Here is a 21,721-nt window from a genome sequence, read left to right on the forward strand (position 1 = left end):
CTTGAAATGCTAAATGCTGTATTTGAAGGCAAATGGGCAACTCTGTGACTGGGGAGCTGCATGAGTCAAAAGGCCCCATGAGCACCATAGAAGATCAGTCGAACAAGAGCTAGCCGTGGACCAGGTGTCCAAGAAGGCCAGGGTATGGTGGCTGTGCCAGCAGCAGTGGGGCAGCAGGAGCAGGACAGTGAGCGTGGCCCTGTGCTGGGAAGCGCTGCGGCCACAGCCTGAGTGCTGTGTGCAGTTGTGGGGCCTGTGAAGCAGAAAGTCACGGAGGGGCTGCAGTGTGTGCAGGACGGGGGAGCTGGGCAAGTGTGTGGAGCACAAGTGCAGTGAGGAGGTGCTGAGGAGCTTTAATCTGGACAATGGGAGGCAGATGAGGAATCTTCACACAGACGTCCATCAATCCTTACATAACATTGCTCACCACAAGGGCCGTTTCCCTACCAAATATCCCCTCCCTGAGTCTATGTCGTTTACATGCTGGAATGGGTGACACTTCAGTCTTGTGCCTTGTTGGCTTGTGGGCTTGTTGGCTTGTTAGTTTGCTAGGAGAGGTTTGCTCTGTTCATTTTCTCCTTTTCCAGCAAGCTAAGATGCTTCTGCACATTGTTTCCTACCCTTTACCAGCCCTGGATGAGATTGTGATTCAGTTTGAATTTTTCCATGTCTGCAGCAGCAGTAGCAAAGGCGTTGTGACACTTTCCTACTTTTCCAATTCACAGCTTTCAAAAGCTAAAAGCTGCATTGTACAGAGACAGCATTTCTTGTTGATAGCAGCTAGAGAGGAACATCAACCCTATATCCATCTAGGGTTCTTTTGAATTGGCCCAATATAAAGTAGTTGGTGGGACTTAGAATCCCTATGTCGCTAAGAATATTTCTGAATTCTCCTTAGAATTTGTGGTGGGACATTGGAATAGATATGAAGTTCTAAGTGATAGGTGGCAGCCTGTGCCTCATGCTTCTCTCTTGTCACAGCTGACAGAACCAACAGCCATCTGTCCCATGGCTCCCTCTGCTCCTGGAGAAGAAGCCCAAGAGGAGCAAATTGAGATGGATGAACGCCAGACTCCATCATTGGTCACACCAGAGCCTGGATATCCTGAGCCTGTAAGTTCCAGCTGTGGGTGGTGCTGTCTATAGTGCAAGGCAAATGTGCAAGTTTTGCACCAGCGAGCACTTCCTGTTTCTGGCTGAGGATGCTGAGTGCTGGAGTGCTGCCAGCAGCTAGGGATTTCCTGCAGGGAGTGACAGCAGAACTTGACCTTTGACCTGTGATGTTGAGGCCCCAATGGGCTGGTGCCTGTGGGAGAGCATGTGGCTGCTTGGCTCAGGGAAGCTCTGTCTCTGGGCTTCTGCAGCGATAAGGGCAAGGGCACACGTGGTAGTGCTGGAGGTCACGGACCTTTGTTTGTTTGTGTTCCCATTTTGGAAAGTTGTGTTTGGCGTGGCCAAGTACACACGTTGTAGTTCTGGAGCTCACGGGCCTTTGTTTGTTTTTTTTCCCATTTTGGAAAGGTGCGTTTGGCTTGTGTCATGGCTTTACACTGGCACAATGCCAGTGCCCCTGTGAAAATACCCTCTCCTTGGTGTCTGCTCTGAGATGTGACCTGGAATAAGCAAAGCAGGCTCCTACTTAGAAATAAAGAAAATTTTATTAACTAAGCTACGAGAAAATAACTAAACTACAAGGAAAGAAAAACAACACACACAAGGAAAATGAAAACCTTACCAAAAATATTCCTCCTCCCCCCACCAAATTCCAATACAATACATCTCCCAAATCTCCAACTCTTGGTCCAGCACGGCCCTTTAGAATACTCAATCCTCAGTTCATCAAGAGGAGAAGGAGTCCTTCTTTGTGCCATGGGCTTCTTGTCACATATGGAACCACCCAGAAATCATTTGCCATCATGACATCTTCCTTCCATGCCCAATGCTCTCACCACTGCGCATGGACCAGGGCAGCTTCCAGGGTTTCCTCTTTTAAGGATGCCTCATCCCACTCAAAAAAAAGGCACAGTCTCAACTTTGGAACATCTGTCCCCCCCATATTTTTTGCACCCCGTGGGGCCAAGGGGTACGCACACTGAACCCTCGTGGGTCTGGGACATTGCCCCCCTGGATCCAGTCTCTGTATCACAACGAAACATTGCTCTGTCCATAGCTACACAAAAAAGAGTCCAGCAAAAATGCCACTCCGTCTTCTCTATTCCTCCAGCATCTCTCTCTCTGGCCCAGACCTTCATCACTTGCCCATTTCCTTCTTCGTCCTCTACTCTTATCTCTCTTCTAGGAAGGGTTAATGTTCTGTAAAGTTTTCAGTGTCCACAAAGGGTTAAAAGCTCCTTCAAATGGCTGGACTCCTCGCTGCCCCCCTTCGCCCAAGGCCAAGCAGTGCGGGCAGCACATGATATCAGGTTTCAAGATAACAGTCCCCAGCACAGCTCTCTCCTCTCTCTCTCTCTCTTTCCGAGGTGGGGGGTGGTAATGGTCTGCCTGGTGCCTCCCGGTACTTCTTTCTTCCCCCCATGGGCCCCTCAGGGTCAGGCCTACCTCTCCCGGGCCGTGTGGCTTTCCCCTCCCCCACTGGGCAGGGGAGGTCTGACCTGCTCCCTCTGCCAGAAATCCAAAAAATAAACTTCCAGGGGCGCAGCTCTGCTTTTAACCCCTGTGTGTTCTCAGTGGCATGTCCAAATCTCAGGGGCCAAACCAGGTGCCAATATTAAAATCTGAGCACTCATTGGCGACCACAGCACATCCCAGAAAACCTACTTCCGGTCAATGTCAAACCACCACAGCTTGTGAGACTGGTCGGCAGTTTTCTCAAGTTCTTCTTCTGTTCTACTAAGTCATTTTGCCCAGCTTTCTTTTGGGTTTTGAGATGGTTATGTTGTCCATGAAGCTGTGGGGGGCCATTCTTATCCTGTGTGGCCAAAGAAAGAAAGTGAGTAGTTATGAAGCCTCCAAGTGAGGCAGAAAAGCATCAACAGGCAAGTTTGTGTTTATGCATTTAGTGATGAAGTCTGAAGCTTTGGCAAGTGCCTTTGAGCCTGGAATGCAGGCGAAGCTGCAAGTCTTTTACTGCTGTCATGTCTTGCTCAGAACAAGAAGAACATCTTGAAATGGTGGATGCTGTATTGGAAGTCAAATGGGCAACTCTGTGGCTGGGAAAGTATGTGGGTCAAAAGGCCCCAGGGGTGTGGTAGAAGATCAGCTGAATAAGAGCCAGCCTGGGACCAGGTGTCCAAGAAGGCCAATGGCATGGTGGCCTGTGTCAGCAGCAGTGGGGAAGCAGGAGCAGGGCAGTGAGCGTGGCCCTGTGCTGGGCAGTGCTGCGGCCACAGCTGGAGTGCTGTGTGCACTTGTGGGCCCTGGGAAGCAGAAAGTCATGGAGTGGCTGCAGTGTGTGCAGAGAAGGACAGGGGAGCTGGGCAAGGGGGTGCAGCACAAGCCCAGGGAGGAGGTGCTGAGGGAGCTTTAGTCTGGACAATGGGGGACATAGGAGGGACCTTCAGGCAGACTTCCATCAATCCCTACACAACAGTGCTCAGCACAAGGGTCATTTCCCCACTAAATTTCCCCTCAATGAATCCAAGTGCAATAGGCACTGGAATGGGTGACACTGCCATCTTGTAGCTGGCTGGCTCGCTGGCTTGGTGGCTTGTTGGTTTGCTAGGAGTGGTTTGCAATGTTCATTTTCTCCTTTTCCAGCAAGCTAAGATGCACTACGTTTTTTGCACTTTTTCAGCCCTGGATGGGATTCTGATCTAATTTTAGTTTTTCATGTCTGCAGCAGCAGTAGGAAAGCCATTGTTGCTTCCCTACTTTTCCATTTCAGAGCTTTCAAGAGCTAAGAGCTCCATTTTACAGAGACAACCTTGCTTGCTGATAGCAATCAGGGAGCAATAGCAACCTTATATACATCCACAGTTCTTTTTAGGTAGCCAATATTTTTTTAGTCTGTAGGACTTAGAACGGCTATGTCGCAACGAAATGTTTTGATTTCTCCTTAGAAGACGTAGTGGAAGATCTGAAAAGAAATGAGTTCTAAATGAAAGGTCATGGCCTGTGCCTCATGCTTCTCTCTTGCCACAGCTGACAGAACCAATAGCTGTCTCTCCCCTGGTTCTCACTGCTCCTGGAGAAGAAGCCCAAGAAGAGCAAATTGAGGTGGATGAATGCCAGATTCCATCAGTGGTCACACCAGAGTCGGAATATTCCGAGTCCATAAGTGCCATTTGGGGGTGGTGCTGTCTTTAGAGCAAGGCAGAGGTGCAAGTTTTGAAGCAGCCAGTGCTTCCTGTTGCTGGCTGAGGATGCTGAGTGCTGGAGTGCTGCCAGGAGCTAGAGACTTCCTGCAGGCAGCATCAGCAGAACTTGGCCTTTGACCTGTGATGTTGAGGCCCCAAAGGGCTGGTGCCTGTGGGAGAGCATCTGGCTCCTTGGCTCAGGGAAGCTCTGTCTCTGGGCTTCAGCAGTGCTGTGGCCGGGGGCATGCGTGGTAGTGCTGGAGGTCACAGGGCTTTGTTTGTTTTCCCTTGTTGTAAAGCTGTGTTTAGCTTGTGAGACAGCTCTGTGGTTTTCTTGAATTCTTCTTTAGTTCTACAAAGTCTTTTTTCCCAGCTGTCTCTTGGCTTTTGATAAGGCTCATGGTGGTGATTGTGCTGATTTTCCTACATCTTTCCTCCCTGTTTCCAGCACCATGAGAAATTCTGATTGAATTTTATTTTGCACATTCGTAGTTCTTGAAGATGCAATATATATTTGCATTAGAACTCATAGTTTGGGGTGTGCGTCTTGGTGCAGAAGGAACTTTTCTTCTGGCAGACTAGTTAATTATGCCTTGCAATTCCCATTCAGGCTAATACTACCTCTGTCTTTTTGCAGCCAAGAAATCCGTTTTTGTTGTGTTTGGAATTTGGGGAGGAAATCAATGCCCTTGCATTCTAGCTGGTACTCAAAGATCTGATTACTTAGAAGGGGCTGGGTGATGGAAGTGAAGGGAGACAAGCACATCCTAATGATGATCATTGGTCTCAAATTTATTGATCCAGCTTACATACTTTTATAGTAGTGTTAATTAAGCTCATACATATTGCAAAAGCTAAGCTCATCATTGGTTACAGATTACATGTCAACCCCTCCTTTGTGGCAACATTCTCAAAACACTTGTGGTTTTCTTGTTGAGGCTAATACTTGTTTTTACATCCTGCTGTTGACTACAGTTATCCATTCAAGGGCACCGTGTTTTTCTTGTTATTTGCTCAAGGATGCAGTGTTGTTGTTTTTCTCGTAAGGAAAAGGCTGAGAACTTACTGCTTACAGCTGCTTTTTACTGCTTAACCAGCTGTATATGATCATGGCCTTTTCCTCAAGCCACGTCTGCACAAAACTCTCCAACAGCTGGGCTGCATTTCTGATTCCAGCCACTTTAGCACCATCAGTGTGGTTGAGTCCAGGAGAAGAACTTGCTCAAGCACAGATGCACAAAGAGTGCAGTTCCCGTGCAATGCTCTGAGCCTGATCCCTTTCCAAAAGGACCTACATGCTCCAGATTCCCCAAGAGTGTGCTTTATTGAAGCAACAGAAGAGCAATCTCAGGATTGCTGCTGAGTGGGGCACTGCTACCGAGTGTTGATGTGTGTAGCAACAGAGAGGACAGTAAACAGGGATGATAGTGGTGATATCCATCAGTCTGTCTGTCTATCTATCTATCTACACTATGTAATATTTGCATAATTGAATATTCCCGACTCTGGTCCAAGGCAGTTGGAGGTGCAAAGGTCACCTAAAGCATCCCTTTCAAGAGAGGATTAGAGACATGTTCCCTCGACCAATTCAGAGCAGGCAGAGATGTCTCCCCCTTCAGATATTGTGGTTTTTTCCCCTCAGAGCTGTTTTTCTCCTCCAGCGTCTTCTTCCCTGAAGCCCCCAGTTAATTCTTTACATTTCTGCCTGTCCTAGAGTGGTGAAGTATTCCATGTTTTAGGTGGTGAAGTGAACATGAACTCCAGAAGTGTCTCACAAGGGCTGAGCTCACCCAGGAAGCACCTGCAGAGCCAGGATGGAGCTGTGAGACAGGGCGGGCTGTCAGTCACTACTGAAAGACAAACAGAACATGGTAGAAGCAGAGGGAGGCCCTCACCAGACCCTTGAGAAACGCCTCAACTTCCCTGTCAGCTGCCTGAGAGGCTGTTGGAGCTTCAGCCCCAGATGGCCCCTGATTCTCGGGCCAGGGTCACTTTGGAATCTGTGCCTCCCCTCAAACAGAGAATGACCCAGCAGAGCAGCAGCACAGTGCTTTGGGAATGTGTGAGCACAGCAGTCTTTGAGTCTTGGCCCACAAAGTTTGTATGGGAAGTTGAAACCCATCTTCTCTTGCTTTCTGTGCAGGTGCTTCTAGAGAGAGAGCAGGAGCAGATTGCTTCAACAGAGATGCCATGGCAGACTCAGGGTGAGCTGTTCCCAGCCCGAGAGCAGGAAGAGCAGCTCAGGCAGCAGGTGGAAGAGCCACAGGAGAATGGCCAGGTAAGCCTGACTGGCCAGGGCACAGCGGGAAGGGCAGAAGAGGGGCATAAACCAGAGCTCTTGAGACTGAGGAGGCCAGGAATCCCACAGGCACTGGAAGCACAGAGCCTTGGAATCTGCAGAGATTAGCCCTGGGACAGGAGGTTTGCAATGGAAGCAGAGGTGGGTAGGGAAGCAGAAAGAAGTGGCTGAATAAATGTGATTTTGAGGCTGCAAGAGGAAAAAACTGAGGCTGATGGCAGCTGCCAGTCACTTACTCTGCATTTGTGTGTACAGAAGATCAAGGCAGAGCCACAAGCAGAGCTACCCGAAGCACAGAGTGACATCATGGACGTGAAAAGAAAGAACAAGGAAGATCTGGGGAGAATTCAAGAGGAGAATCTTGATCAGCAGAGGGGCGATCAACAAAACCAGGTGAGTGAAAGAGTGGTGGACACCCCACCCATGAAACATCCTCTCTCTTGTTTTTTAGAGAAGATGAAGTCACAACTGATCGCAGAGCTTCAGACAGCTCAAACTCAGATGAAGGCAAGGCAGAAGAAGCTGGAGGATGAAATAAAAATCATCAGAGAGAAACTTAATCCCCTCCCTCAGTCTCTACAAAAGCAAGTGAGTGAAAGAGGGATGCAGTCACTGCAGTCCCCAAACTGGTGGTTTCTGCCCTTCTTGCCTTTCCACTCAGAGCAGCGGGGAGTGGGATGATGCCTCTGAGTGCCATCCTGCTGAAGTGTGTATCACAGTCACTCTTAAGGACTTTTCCTGGTGTGCTCAATTTCTTCTGCTGTCCTGGATAGAGGGACTTGTCCTTTGGCCTTTTGGCCAGCAGTCATCCAAATTGATTCCTGCTGGCCTGTTCCTGCTGTCTTGGTTTCTTGATGTATTTTTACAGTGGAACATGGTGACCCAGATGGAGGATTGAAACAAGCTGTCTGTATCCCTTGTCAATCTGTTCTTTCCCTTTCCTCACAGTCGATGACTCCTGGCTGACAGGGACAAGCTGGAGTCTCTGACTGCTTTGTTCTGTTTCATTTGAGGAGCGAGTGTTGGCATCTCACCGGGCAGCCTGTGAAGATTACCAGCAAATCTCTGGCTCTGAAGGGCCCCAAGTTAGGAGTGAGGCACAGGTACCATCCCCACCAGAAGTGCTACAGGTTGAGCATGACCTGAAGATGGTACAGGAAAAGAGAACGCAGTGGGAGGAGGCAGAACACTTGAACAAGGAACTGAAAGTGTGTCTGCAGCTCTTGGAGGGGGAAAGGAATCCTTGAGAGGAAGTAGAATGGTGATTGTGGCAGTCATCCTTTGGAAAATCCATGAAAATGGAACATGAATCTGGCCATGAACTTGAGTAAAACTAGCCTTTGGTTTTGATCCATCCAGTTTGAGAAGTGGACATCAGAAAAAAGCCATTTAAAAGCCCTGCATGTGGCTGACAGCACATTTCTAAGGGCTTGCATTTCAAAAAGGGATCTCAGGGTAATTTCTGCCAGCCACTTTTTTGATATCAACTCATTTCTTGTCCCAGATCTACACAAGCTCTTTCACTAAACCTGCTGCAGCAGCAGCAGCATCGTTTAAAGGAGCCTTTTCTCCCCGACCTGCGAAGTGGAGCCAGGGCAGTTTGTTCACCTCCCACGCTGACCCAGCTGCTGCTCAGCAACAGGAGGTCGAGGGTGACTCTCTGGAGCTACTGAGTACGTCTGCTGTATTTCTTGTCTGAGGGACAGTGCATTGTGTGCAGGTGTCAGCATGGCCGTACCAAATGTTTCTCCTGAGTTTGGTGTCACGGGCACATTTATGAGTCCCCACAGGAACTGCTGTAGAAAATCAGTCTCTGTGCTGGCCACCTGTGCTGCAGAGCTGTCTGCCTGGTTGTTGTTGTTACCCAGCTGAGCATAAAGGGCTCAGAGCTCCAGGCACTGGGGCTGCCTTTTGTATCTCCTGGAAGCTGAGGTCTCTGCTTTAATGTCAGCATCTTGTATTTTGTTTCCCTCAGGGAAAATAGTAAACAAGGAAAATCCCTGGATGAAATACACCAGACTGGAATATATTGGCAGCGGGTGAGTCCAACCACAGTTACTTCTACATAACCATGGGCCAGGTGTTTTTGTGGTGGAATGTCTATCCACCATGAAGTCAGGCAAGCTGCAAACAGACATCTATCCCCATGTTCCCACACTGGAGATAGACTGTCCCATGTCTCAGTGCTGCTCAGAATTTGTGTATTTGCTGCTCAGAAGGCACTGTCAGAGACACCTCCATGCTGCTGAGGTCTTGCCTGCAGCAAGGAACAGGACCTGGAAAACCTCATCTCTCAAGTGTGAGACACTTCTGTGTTAATTTCCTTAGCATTTTTTTGTATCTCTAAATCATACTGCCACACTAATAAAGAGGGAAGAAACTTGCTTGCCTGAAAGAGAAACCTCCTCCCTGATATCTGTCAGATAACAGTTTTCAGGAACATTTTTTCCAAGAGTTTGTTGAAGGAAATACTCTGTGGTCAGGATAAAAACTGGACAGTTTAGGAAGTGAAACCTGAGGTGGAAGAAGTAGCTCTATTTTTGAGCTGAGGCAGTAAACCCAAGCAGTTCAGGAACAGGCCTAGTGCCCATGCACTTGAGAGGAAAATCCATCATCTGCCTTCTGGCAGCGCTCTCCTGCATCCTGCAGGTTTTTGACACTGCCAGCACAGATCTCCTGTGTGGGCTGGCTTTCAGTGCAAGATCTAAATGGCTTCTACTTTCCTTGCTGCTTTTTTGTTTGTAGGACTTTTGGGGATGTGTGCAGAGCAATTGACAGTGCCACAGGAGGAGAGGTAAATGTCAACAGGCCCCGCAGACTCTGCTGCTCTTGAGGGGCTTTCCCCTCTGGTGTGAGCTTTGGCTGGAGCTTTGGGTAGAGCTGTGCTTGAAAAGGCACAAGAAGCACAGACTGGTGCCAGCCTGCAAAATACATCTGGCACAATCTTTGTCCTCCTCAGCTGCCGGAAGGAAGGCACGCAGGGCAGCGCTTCCTTTTAGACAAGGACGCACTCACTCCCTCTCCATTGCTAAAACAAAGGTGGTGCCTTAGAGCACCTCACTGCTCTTTGGGACTACAGCTTCAGAGTCCTGAATTCTCATTTCTGGCTGCCAGCAAATCCATCTGAAAGTTACTGGTAGTTCCTTAGCCACCTGCAGTGCTGCACTTGGCAACTGCACATAGGGAGAGATCTGCAAGGTGCCCTAAAAGCCCTAAGCCCTGCCCATAGCCCAAGATGTAACCACAGAGTATTAAGGCATGGATTACCTCTTCTGAATCCCAAACAAACCAGCAGGGATTGTGGTCAGAGGTTTGGGGGTGATAGTTTAGACACCACTGTTACCAAATGGACAAGGCAAAACGTCAGTGGCTGCAGGTGACCCATAACTGTCCCCCAAGGGAACAGAAAAATGGGCTGTTGGAATGTCAGTTCCGAATTACTGCAGTGCCTAATCACAAGGCAGTTTGGCACAGCTCAGCTGTGTCATTGTAAAATCACTCGCTCCATTGCATCGTGGTCTCATGCCACCGACTGCTCAAGTTACTGATTTTCAATGTCATTTTAGGTGGCCATAAAGAAAATAAATCTAAAAGGACTGAGGAAGAAGAAATTAAAAGTCAATGAACTCATGGTCATGAAAATTAATAGGAATCCCAACCTGATCAACTATTTAGACTGGTGAGTTTTTGTGAATGTTTCTTTACATATAGCAAACATGCAAGGTAAAATCCCACTTTGGTCAGTGGCAGAAAAGAGAGCTGTAATTATTGGCCAATTATTATTGCTCTGCTCATCTCTAATGGATGGGAAGGGAGTGCATCTTGTCTGCATGAGTCTTCTCTGGCATACATAGTTAGAAAATTACTCAAAAACCAGGATCAGTCATATCTTACTAAATCAATAGCCTGTAAGTTCACAGCCACCACTTTGTTTTGGGGCTTGATTTTTATCAAGTGTCTTTTTCCATCCAGATAGACTAACATAAATTTCCCTTGGATTGTGTCCCCTCTTTTCCATTGCTTTGCATGCCAGGAAGACTAGGTGCTTATTTCCAGAAACACATAGTGTGACAGGTTTTTTTATCTGTTACTAAACTGCATTTTTCACTTGCTGGCCATTTAAGACATCTCCTTTTTCACAGCTATGCCTTTCTTCTTGAGACTGCACAGATTGCAAGCCATGCACAGCTGAGAGGGAATGTCTATTCCTTTGAGTCTGTCGTAGTCACAAAGGAACCTGAAACAAGAATCAATCAAGAACACAACCTAGTCATGCATGTTGATCTCCACACCCTTGTTTCCTTCTTTCAGCTACCTTGTGGGTGATGAACTTTGGCTAGTAATGGAGTTCATGGATGGAGGCACTCTGAGCGACATCATCAGCAAGACTTGCCTGTCTGAAGACCAGATGGCAGCCATCAGTCGGGAGGTCAGCAATCCCATCTGTGTTTCTGAGGGCTTGGGCAGGATTGTCTGGGAAACAGGGGCTCAGAACAGGAGAGGTTTCATGTGCCAAGCTTTGTTTCTGTGTTGCTGGTATGCTATGGGCAAGTAAAAGCACTTCAAATAAAAGACCTGCCAGTGCCCCTGCACTCCCTGTACTCAGTGCCAGTACTCTCATGTCCTGCTGTTGTACTCTCGCTCTGCCTCTTGTATTTGCTGTTCTCCACTTTGCCTCTCTAAATGTTTGCCTGGAGTCTGTCTTCACTGCATTCGTTGCCTGTGAAATCAAAGGTGCTGGTGGCGGGATTTGAAACAAGGAGCAAAGAAAAAAGTCCTTTCTCACAGTCCTCATCTAAAAAGGACAGGAGTGCAGCCAAAATGCTCTTTACTTCAGGAAGGTGACTGATGTGATACTTCCAAGTCTGTGCTGAGGCCAGCAATAAAACCTTTGTCATGTACCCTCCCATCCAAAAGTGATCTGCTTCACACCAAAGGGAGGGACTTTTTCTTTCTTGGCAAAACCCTCATTTGTCTTCTGCATGGAGATAGCACATCCACTGCAGCAGCAGTCATCCTGGCTGGTTTGCAGGGGACAGTCTACAACAGCAGGTGCCATTGCTCTTTCAAAAGCTGACGTGCCTTTCCTCAGAAAGGTCCTGCTCTGCAAGTGTTGGAGCAGCAAGCTCTTCCTCTCAGGGGCACTGTGTTCTGCCCTGGAGAGGGAATCTTTTAGATTGTTTCCTTTCTTGTGTGATGAAATCCCATCACTTATTTTTTTCCCCTCTTCTTTCTCTTTTCTCTCTCAGTGCCTGCGAGGACTGGATTTTCTCCACTCAAACCATGTGATCTACCAAGATGTGAAGAGCTGCAACATCCTTCTCAGAACCAATGGTTCTGTCAAGCTGGGTCAGTATATTCTTGGTCTGGTGCAGTGTTCCAGGGATGTGGGTGTAGGGCTGCTTTGAGTGACAGCCAGCTCCCCAAAAATGGTGCTGGTGGCAGCACAGGGACACCCGCTGTGAGCTGAGAGCCCAGTTGCAATGTGCACAGAGGTATGAGAAGGAACCACAAGCAGCCAAGACTGCTCTTGGTCTGTGTGTGTCCCTTCCAGAGGGAGGGAGCTACAATCTAAAGCTTCAGGGGAATAAAGTCCACTGCTGGAGGGAGCGTTAAAAAACCTGGGTTTTTTTGGATGTGGCCAATTTCATACTACCTTGGCTAAAGCCCCAAGGAAACTGAGTGTGGAAAGTTCTCTGGGAGATTCAAGTGCACATTCTTAAACTGAGAATGGGGATTTCTTTTGCTTGGTTTCCTAATTAGAGCTGGCTTTCATAGTTTGTTGTTTTCCCCACAGCTGACTTTGGCCTCTTTGCTCAGCTCACCCCTGAGCAGAGTAGACGGAGCTCCGTGGCCGGCACTTGTGGGTGGCTGGTGCCTGAAGTGGTGACAGGCCAACCACATGGCCCCAAAGTGGACATATGGTCTTTTGGGATCGTGGGCATTGAAATGGTGGAACGAGAAGTTCCTTGCAGGAATGCAACTCCTTTTTTGGTAAGGAGCAAATACACACTGATCCCAGTGTCTTTCTCACCTGTCCGATGTTCTGTGTGCCATTGGACAAAATCCCATTGCCATCTGCTGGTACACTTCCACCAAGTTCCCCTTCTAAAAATGTCCCTGCAGCACATCAGAATCCGCTGTAGATTTGGTTGCATCAGAAGGGAAGTGGCAGTTGAGAAACCTAACCAGTTCAGAAAGTTGCCATTTTGGCCTCCAGCCATGCCTGACATTTCTCATTTGCTTTTTGAACGCTGTTGGAGCTCTGGCTCTGAAGGACAAGAATTTTTCAGTGAAACAGTTGGATGTGTGATAAATATCCTTCGAAATGGAGGCTGAGTCTTCCCAGTTTCAGTTTTACAGAAAAAGAAAAAGTGAAAAAGAAACAACCAGTAAAGCAATGCCCAAGCAGTTCTGCTTTCTTTTCCCTTTTTGAACCACAGCACATCAAATTTCCTCCATATTGTAGCATCTTTTCCAAATCCTGTGGGTCTTTGAAACTTTCAGATTTTCAAGTCATCTGTACATTGTTTAGTCATGTGTGTGGGATGCCTGGATAAGTTTAGGATGTGTTTTTCTCCAACTGCAGTTAGAATTGTACACCAAACCCTTGGCTGTTTCTTGGTACTTTAACAAGTTGATGAGTTTGCAGACAGGTGCCTGGGCTGGGCTCCAACGTGGGCAGTTGTCCCGGTGCTGTGTTTCTTTACCATAGGGGCAGGGCCATCCCTGGCCTGCACAGTTCTAATGACAGTGAGGACTCCAGCTCCCCACCATGGCCAGTGGCTTAGCATAGCTGCAGAGGGACAGGATAAAACTCCCTTTGTGACCTCTGGTGGTGTGGGAAAAGGAAAGAAAGCTGTCCTAATTATTTATACTCAAGCAGAATGTGTTTGTTGTTTTAGGCTTGGAAACTTTCCTTTGGGTTGAAGAGGATAATAACAAAGTCTCTTTGGTCACCATCTATTTCAGTGTCACCAGCACAAAGCTGTTAGCATTGTGACGGGCATTTTTATGGATACCAGGGTGCAGCCTGGGGTCATGGAGATGCTGCCAAACCTCCCATTTCTTACCCGACACTTTCTGCGATGGGCACCCCTTTAATGCATTGACTTGAGCATCCAAATGAGCAGAGAGTGACCATAGGCATGGCACTTCTTCTTCTGATTTGACCATGAAAAGGTTTCCTTTTGCCACATAAAGAAGCCAAAATGTGCAGCTGAGAGACAGAGCTACAGGTGGCTCCTGTGCACCCAAGCAGGCATTTTCATCTCAATATATTTGTGCATGCATCTTAATGTGCCTGTGTTGAATATCAGATTCCAAATGATTGTTTTCTTTTCCTGAGGAATAACTGGTGGATTTCCTTTTTTTCCTTCCACTTAGCAGTGTTTTCTAGAAGAGGAAAAGAAGCTCAATGAGATTTGTTTTATGGCAGTTGCGTTTCAAGGACCAACAAGCACTGCAGAGATGTCTTTCATGTACTAATCCTTGCAAATAGTAGAGTTAGTATAGCAAAGTCCCTATTCCAAAAAGCCTCTCAAGCTGATGTGAATCCTCAGGGAAGGAAACATGCTTTTGTTGATGTAGTTCCAAGTAACTAGGTCAGTCAATGAAATCAGCGGCCAAGGCAACATCTGCAGGATGGTGGAAAAGCTGTGGCTGCACCAGGGTCTGGGTTTTTGATTGGCAAAGGAAAGTAATCTCTGGGTCTCTGCCAGGGCAGGAACTGCCACTGCAGAATGGAGCTTAACCAACGGGATCTGGGAGAGCACCTAGAGATATGAAAGTAGCAGGTGCAGCCTGGTGTTTCCTTTTTCTGTAGGCTCAACTGACAGCCAGGGGAGAGAGACCACAGCTGCGGCAGCCCAACAGATTCTCGTCTTGCCTGTGTGACTTCCTGAGCTGCTGCCTGCAGACAGATGAGCAGAAGCGCTGGTCTGCCAGGGAGCTCCTGAAGGTAAAATGTGAAGGGGCTGCAGGTGAAACAGGGGTCCGAGGGTTGGGCTCTTCCTCCACTCAAGTCCAAGGCATCAGCTGAGCCCCCTTCCTCCTCACCTCCACTCTTGCTGCTCTTCAACTGAAAATGGTGAGGAATCCTAGGCTGGGCTGGGCTGGCAGGGCCCTGTGAAGGTCCTCTGGTCCAAGTATCCTGCAATGAGCAGGGACATCTTTAAAGAGATCAGGTTGCTCAGAGCCCTTTGCCACCTGACCTGGAATGGGGCACGTACAAGCTCTTGGGACAGCCTGTGACAGTGTTGCACTATGCTCTGAGTAAACAAATTCTTCCTTAGACCTACTGAGACTTGATCCCGATTTTGATGAAAAATATTCATCACATTCTATTGTACACTGGAACTGTTAAAAAAGGTGTCCCCACTTTCTTCAAAGCCCCTCTAAAGTCTTGGAAAGTGGCAGCAAAGACTCCCTGGGGCCTGTTCTTCACAAATCTGAATAACTCCACCCCTCTCTGCACTTCCTGAGAGGAGAGGTGCTCTGTTTTCTGACTGTTTCTGTCGCCCTGTTTCGTAATTTGGTGGGATGTTTCATTTTATCTAATAGCAAAAGAACTGAAGTAGAGCAATGCAGGGTACAGAGACATGAAATGGTGGTGCAGGAACCCAAGGAAGCCAGTCCCAGCTGAGCAGTCAGAGATTTCACTGTGGGCAGGAGGGACTCTGGGGGGCTCACTGTGAGCCTCTGAGGGGCCCTGGTTTGTGCCCCCTAGCCCACCCTTAGAGGTTTCTGACACGCAAACAGGGACAGCTGGGAGGGACTTGTCCCAGCCCCATCTGCTGCCTGGCACACTCAAGCAGACGGGAACTGTGCCAGGGTTACTGCCAGGTTGTGTGGCAGAGAGGGAACTGCAGGGCCCAGTGCCACTGGGCTGGCCCTGCTGGGAAGGAAGGTGCCATCCAGCACGCGAGGGGCAGGGCATGGAAAGGTAGACACTGCTCTGTCTCCCTGTGGGAATCAGCACAGTGCCTGTCTTGCAAAGGCAGGGACCTATGTGAGTCCTTGGAGTTTCCTGAAAGGAAGAAATGCCAGGGACAGAAAGCACCATTTCTCGAGCACTGGCAGGGCAAAAATCCCAGCAACATGAAGACATCACAATAAACAGATGAGTGGGATTCTGGGCCTCCTTTGCCTGTGATGGCAAGGTCATGCACATGATGACGGGGGAGGAGATGGTCCCATTGCTCCTCTTTCCCGGTCTTTTTAGGACCCAGAAGAATCCTGATTGATACTCCAAAGCACTGAGCTTGGAAAGTCATGGTTCAATGTTCTTTGTTGTTTTTTTTTCCTGTGGACAGCATCCATTTGTACGTTCAGCCAAGCCAGCATACAGTTTGGCACCACTCATCAACTCAATCAAGATGAAGAAGAAGAAGGAGGATTGGAGAAGAAGAATATAATAATCAAGACGTTATCTCCATTACCAACTTAGAGTAGGATTGCAGAGTAGGACTCTAGAGTAGGATTGTTGAGTAGTTTTGGTTTATAGAGTAGGTTTATAGTATAGGTTTATAGAGTAGGATTATTATTAAATAAAGTTTCTGAAACATCAACTCATTTGGAAGATTCTCCTCCTTTGGACCCCTTCAGACAGCTCAGCATTTTCTTCTGAATTACCAGTTGTATTTTACTGATGCTAAGTCACACTTACGGCTTCTTTGGTGTGGTTCGTAAGCGGAGAAGGTTCTTCTTCATTCATCCTCTCCAGACCACACTGCCTTTGGAATATGGCCCACTGGCTGGTTTTGGCACAGCTGTGGTATTTCTAGTTGAGGCAGAAAAGGTAATGGCATTTGAAGGCAAAACCAAAGGAGGGGTGAGGCAGCCAAGACATCCTGTGTGGATTCAGGACTTCAGTCGTCACTCAAGAGCATTTGGGTTCCTGCCGCTTGGATTTGTATCCCTAAATGCAATGTCTTTGCCTGGAGGAGAGCCTTGCTCAAGTGAAAAAGCAGAAAGATCAGAGAGGGTGCTCGGGAAGGTCTCCTGTGGTGCAGAGCTGTCAGCGCCTGGGAGGTGAGAGCGGGCCCGGCCTTGGCCAGGGTGGAGCCCCAGCAGAGCCCCGGCAGAGGCCAGAGCAGGCTGAGCCCCGGCAGAGGCAGGCTGGAAGGAGGCCCCTGGAGCTGCAAGAGGCAGCAGCCGGGCCCTGGGTGCCTGTTCTTGGCAGCGGGCAAATCCTCTGCTCTCAGAGCCCAGGTGGCAGCTGGCTGCTGCCGAGGGGAAGCACAGCCATGCTGGGCACGGCCCAGCCTGGAGGCATTGGCCGTCTGGAGTGTGCCCAGGAGCAGAGAAAGGCCCAGGGCAGCCGAGGGCCGCTGGGCTGCCTGAGGATTCCTCCTCTTCTGCCGGCTGCCCTGCAACTCCTGGCAAAGGTCAGCAGTGTGTGCAGCACTCTGGGCACCGGGGCAGGGAGCTGGGCTGCTCGGCAGGCTGGAGCACAGGGCAGCCTCCTTCAGGCCCGGCTCTTGTGCCAGGGGAAGCGAGGCCAGCGTGAGGCAGGGACAGCTTGGCAGGGCACATCTGCAGGAGCCAGTGCCTCACGCAGCTCTGGGAGGAAGCGCCTGCAATCCTGCCATTCTGCACTGAGCCAGAGCAAAGGTGTGAGATGCAGAGTGTTTGGCAGAAATATTCAGGCCCACCAGGCCAGCCTGCTTTGTGCTCTCTGGCACATAGCAAGCGATGCGCAATGCAGCTCTGAGCTGCTGGGAGAGAAGGAATCAGGGATGTGCCTGAGGGTTTTGCTTGAGTAGTGAACTGATGTGGAAGGGGGCAGAAGAATTTCAGTTGGCAATTTGTGTTTTCCTCACTAATTTCTGAAAGAAAGTCATAATGTGTTGCACACAGGTAGAGGAATTAGAAAAGAAAGGCCTTATAAATTCAGGCCTTGCTATGGTAAATTCCCAGCTGGCCTTTTACAACTTCTATGTGCAGCCAGCTAACTTCCCATGGGAATAATCCTAAGAATGAATGCAGTTAGCACAACAAGTTATTGTGCTAAGAAAACTGTTTGCATCTGTAATAAACAAGAAATCTGTCCCATGAGGTTCCACGAAAGAAAAATGTAAACACCTGAGTGAGTCTTAAAAAGAGAGAGTCTTAGCATGTACACACCAAAACACCTTCTAAGCAATGAATTGTGTGGCAAGGAAACTACCAGCCAGCTGGAGTTGAACACAAGGTCTGTGAAAACAATATAAAAATTAGTTATGTGAATAAAGAATTGGCTTTTCCTGCATGAAGAAACTGAGTCCCGGCTGCTTTATTGACACAGCTGTTGCAGTGTGAGCCTATTTCCTGTTTTACTTCCCAGTCTCTTCCCAGGTGTGGCAATACCTCTCTCCCTTCCCCCTCCCCCTCACCCCCTTGCTGAGTGAGTTCTGTCAATCAGTCTTAACATTCCAGCAAGGCCATCGTGTGGTTGGTCAAGTTCAAAGGATGCCCCTCAGGCCGGGGGTCATTGGCCTGTCTAAGTGTCCCTTGTTCCCTGAGACCCTCCTCCTCCCACCTGGTTGGTGCTCACCTCTCCCTTCCCCTCCCCCTGTCCCTGGGCCTAAATTGAGCCAGGACCATGTGCTGAGTATTCTGTTGGAGCTGTTACCAAGATTCAGATGTCTGTAACCATGGAATAAAACTCTGGATTAAACCCTCTGCAGAATCCGTCTCCTTTTCCTCTTCACCCTCGCCTGAAGCCTTTCCACCTGAGGTAAACTAAGTTTCTACAAGCCTGGGTTTGTTTCAGTGCCCAGCTGCAACATCCAGCCGGCCAAAAGTGTCTCTGAGATACTCTGAAATACCACAGTTGCTGCCTTTGGCCCAGCAGTAAGGGTCAGACGAGCCCAGGTACAATCTACCTGGTAATATTGGGATCTTATTCCAATACATAGCAATGTGGCTTCACTCAGCAAGAGCACTTTCAGGGTGTATTGATGAAAGGCTTGTGTTAGATTCCCAGAATAGGAAGGAGAGGCGTTAAGTGTAAAAAACGTGGCTCAGTCTTGTGAATTCCTTTAGCTTTAACAGGAGTGCCGAACCCTGTATCCCCCCAATTACTGCAAATTTTCATTATTCAATCCTTTGTTAGGGTTTAATAAACCTTTAAAAAGTTAAAAGCAAGAGTCTTTTCTCAGATGTGTAATGCTGTGGGCCATTTCTTTGGTGTGGTTTCCTTTGCTTGAGTCCCATCTGAGTGCTCAGTTGGGGTCCAGCCTGTAGGTGCTTTGTGCACTCTTGGAGTAACTCTTGGATCCCTTGAACAACAGGATTTGGCCCACAAGGGGAATTTGTGCTGGTTTTTGAGAGAGGAGAACTTCCCAGGCTATTTTCTATTTGCTGTGGGGAAGGTTAGCTATTGCTTGGCATAAATTCACAGACCAACACAGAGCGTTTGCTTTGTCATGTTGGGGCACGGTTGCCACCTCGTCGTAGTGACATCAGAAGGTTGCCTTGGTGCACGCAAGGCCTGAGTGTCAGAGCAGTCCTAGGCCTTGCTCAGTGCAGGAGAATCCTCCTGATTGAAGCATTTTTCAGTGGGTACTTGCACACTGGCAGAAGCCTTGCTTTTTCTGATGTTGAAGCACAGCCTGCGAACTTGCAGAGCAGTGCTACAATGATTCACCATCTCACTCCTGTGCTTTTTACTGCATATGGTGTTTCCTTTTCCATCTATATGTGACTCACTTTGCACATAAGTAGAGGTTGTCCCTGGGTGTATCCTAACCTGGCTTTTGTATGTCTTCCTGCTCTTTCTCAGCAACTGAGATTCTGATTTTGAAACAGAGAGAACACTAGGAGGCCACTGGTTTGGTGAAGCTCCTGGTCAAGGCGTTCAGCTAAAAATGGGATGTCTGTAGCCACATGGGCAGCATTTGCAAGGGAACCTGCAGGGCTTCTGTTCCCTCCACAGGAGAGTCTGTAGCAACAGAGTCTGTCATTTCCTCAGTTTGCTGGGACAAGCAAGACAGCTTGAAAATGTAGTCTAGGAGACCTTCTTGGAAGATCTTCCAAAAACTCTGCAGTTGTTCCCAGAATTCAGGGAAAGCTTCTTTCTCTCTAAATTTTCCCCTGAAAGGGGATTTGACTGTCTAACTTGACCGTTTACTGAGTGCTAAAATCATGATCTTCCCTTTGCAAGGAAGTGCAAACTCCAAAGCAGTGAGTGTCTGCTGCAGAACCCTGGAGCTGCTGCTCTGCTGTTTCACATAAGAACTGCCACAGCTCAGGGGGATTTTGGGAAAGCTTTTTTAGGCAACTGTTTCCAGAAAGTTAACGAGAATTAGTGCATGCAACTGATTTAAAAAAAACAAAGCACCTGAGGAAGAGGATAAAAAAAGCTGCTTGATGTGTTTGGTGGAACAGGAGCACCGAGTGTTACAGATGAATCTGCATTTTTTGGTTTTGTTTGTATTCATTTACTGGCAAAACAGGCCAAAGCGTAGGCACAAGCAAGAATATTGTCCTGATCTCCTGCTGGCTGTGTGAATGAAACGTGTCTCCTAGACAGAAGTTATGAAAAGGGAAATTATCTCTGTTTAGGTTGACTTGTTCTGTGGGATTCAGCAGCCCAGGCAGTTTTCTCACAGCATCTGGTTAATTTCCCCTGCTGGAGGGGGAGGGGGACAAAGATTATGACGCTGAGATACCCTGGGATGGAGCAGTCAATCAAATGTAAACTGTAATGTTTGTGATAGAAAGTTCTTTGCTTTAAACTTTTCCATTGCATCACCCCTGTACCCCCGTCCGAGTGGTCAAAGAGCACCGCTGAGCCCGCCCAGTCTGTTTCCCTTCTTACACCTAAGTCCCGCCCTGGTTTGGGGCTCGTCACCCCGGCTCTGGCACCCTTCATCAGAGCTGCACCCCACTTTCCTTCCCCGTCGGTACCCTCAGATTCCCTGAAAATAAAGCCTGGTGGAATTTCGCCGGAGTCTCCCGAGACCTCTCTGTTTGGCTGTGACTTCTTAAACATCCAGGCCTGTGAGTGCGTGTGACCCGGCTGCATCCCTCTGTGGCTGCACATGCCGAGGAGTGGGCCTGCTGGTACCCACCCAGTTTGGGGGCCCCTGGAAGCTAGCCGGACCCCAGAAAATCCACACCCTGCTCAATACAGGTCACCTGAAGTGTGTATTCAGCGGTGCTGATCCTGAGGTGAGTGAGAAGGGGAGATTGCATGTTCCTGGTGTTTAAGAATTGTAGAGCCAGCTGTCAGCTTGGCAAACGGCAGTAGAGTGAAGACAGCCAGCTAGGGAGGCTGAAAGAAAATCCATTTTCATGCTTTCAACACAAACAACAAAGGCATAAGTGGATAGTTCCTAATTTCCATCTCAGAGCCCTGAAGAACTACACACTCAGTTATGCAGAGACAATGTTGCTTGCTGACAGCAGCCAGAGGGGAACACTGAACTAAGAGCAACTTCCTAGAGAGTAGAGATAGCCCATTTATATTTAGTCAGAGGGACTAAGAATTCTATTCCTGTAAATTTAATGACATCTCCTTAGAAAATGCGGTTGTAGAACAAGAAGACCATCTTGAAAAGGTGGATGCTATATTTCAAGTCAAATGGGCACTTAGTGCCTGGAGAGCTGCGTGGGCCAAAAGGAACCAGGGGTCCTGCCAGTCTTGAGCAGCTGAAGATGAGGCAGCGTGTGGCCAGGTGTCCAAGGGCTTGGTGGCTGTGCCAGCAGCAGTGGGACAGCAGGAGCAGGGCAGTGAGGGTGGCCCTGTGCTGGGCAGCGCTGCAGCCACAGCTGGAGTGCTGTGTGCAGCTGTGGGCCCTGGGAAGCAGAAAGTCATGGAGGGGCTGCAGTGTGTGCAGAGAAGGACAGGGGAGCTGGGCAAGGGAGTGCAGCACAAGCCCAGTGAGGAGGTGCTGAGGGACCTTTAGCTTGGACAATGGGAGGCTCATGAGGGACCTTCAGCATCTCCTCAGTGCACCCAAATATTTGAGCCTCTTTTGGAAGTGACTTTTTCTCCTCTTTTTTCTTGTTATTTTTTTGTTTCCTTTGAGGCTTATTAATTTTCTTTTTCTACCAACTAAGGTGCTTTCCCTCATTATTTCCTGCCCTTTTGCAGCACTGGGACTGGGTCCTCTAGAATTTTAGTTTCCAAGGTGTCACTTCTGGAGAATGCAGTGTTTTTGCACGAGAACACATCATT

General features: G+C 48.5%; 1 protein-coding gene across 1 annotated transcript in view; it reads left to right on the plus strand.

Moving 5' to 3' along the window:
• LOC128942958 (uncharacterized) overlaps positions 1-15,971 on the plus strand; it is a 64,459-nt gene extending 48,488 nt beyond the window's left edge. Inside the window, exons 4-11 of the mRNA XM_054285698.1 lie at positions 6,400-6,534; positions 6,811-7,143; positions 10,122-10,234; positions 10,867-10,984; positions 11,805-11,904; positions 12,353-12,549; positions 14,381-14,515; positions 15,870-15,971. Coding sequence (XP_054141673.1) covers positions 6,400-6,534; positions 6,811-7,143; positions 10,122-10,234; positions 10,867-10,984; positions 11,805-11,904; positions 12,353-12,549; positions 14,381-14,515; positions 15,870-15,971 — 1,233 coding nt within the window. The remainder of the gene's footprint in view (positions 1-6,399; positions 6,535-6,810; positions 7,144-10,121; positions 10,235-10,866; positions 10,985-11,804; positions 11,905-12,352; positions 12,550-14,380; positions 14,516-15,869) is intronic.
• Positions 15,972-21,721: the final 5,750 nt, after the last annotated feature.

This window comes from Melozone crissalis, unplaced genomic scaffold (genome assembly GCF_028551555.1).
Source record: "Melozone crissalis strain CALT ecotype California unplaced genomic scaffold, PUWL_Pcris_2 ptg000005l_1, whole genome shotgun sequence".
Taxonomy (NCBI): Eukaryota; Metazoa; Chordata; class Aves; order Passeriformes; family Passerellidae; genus Melozone; species Melozone crissalis.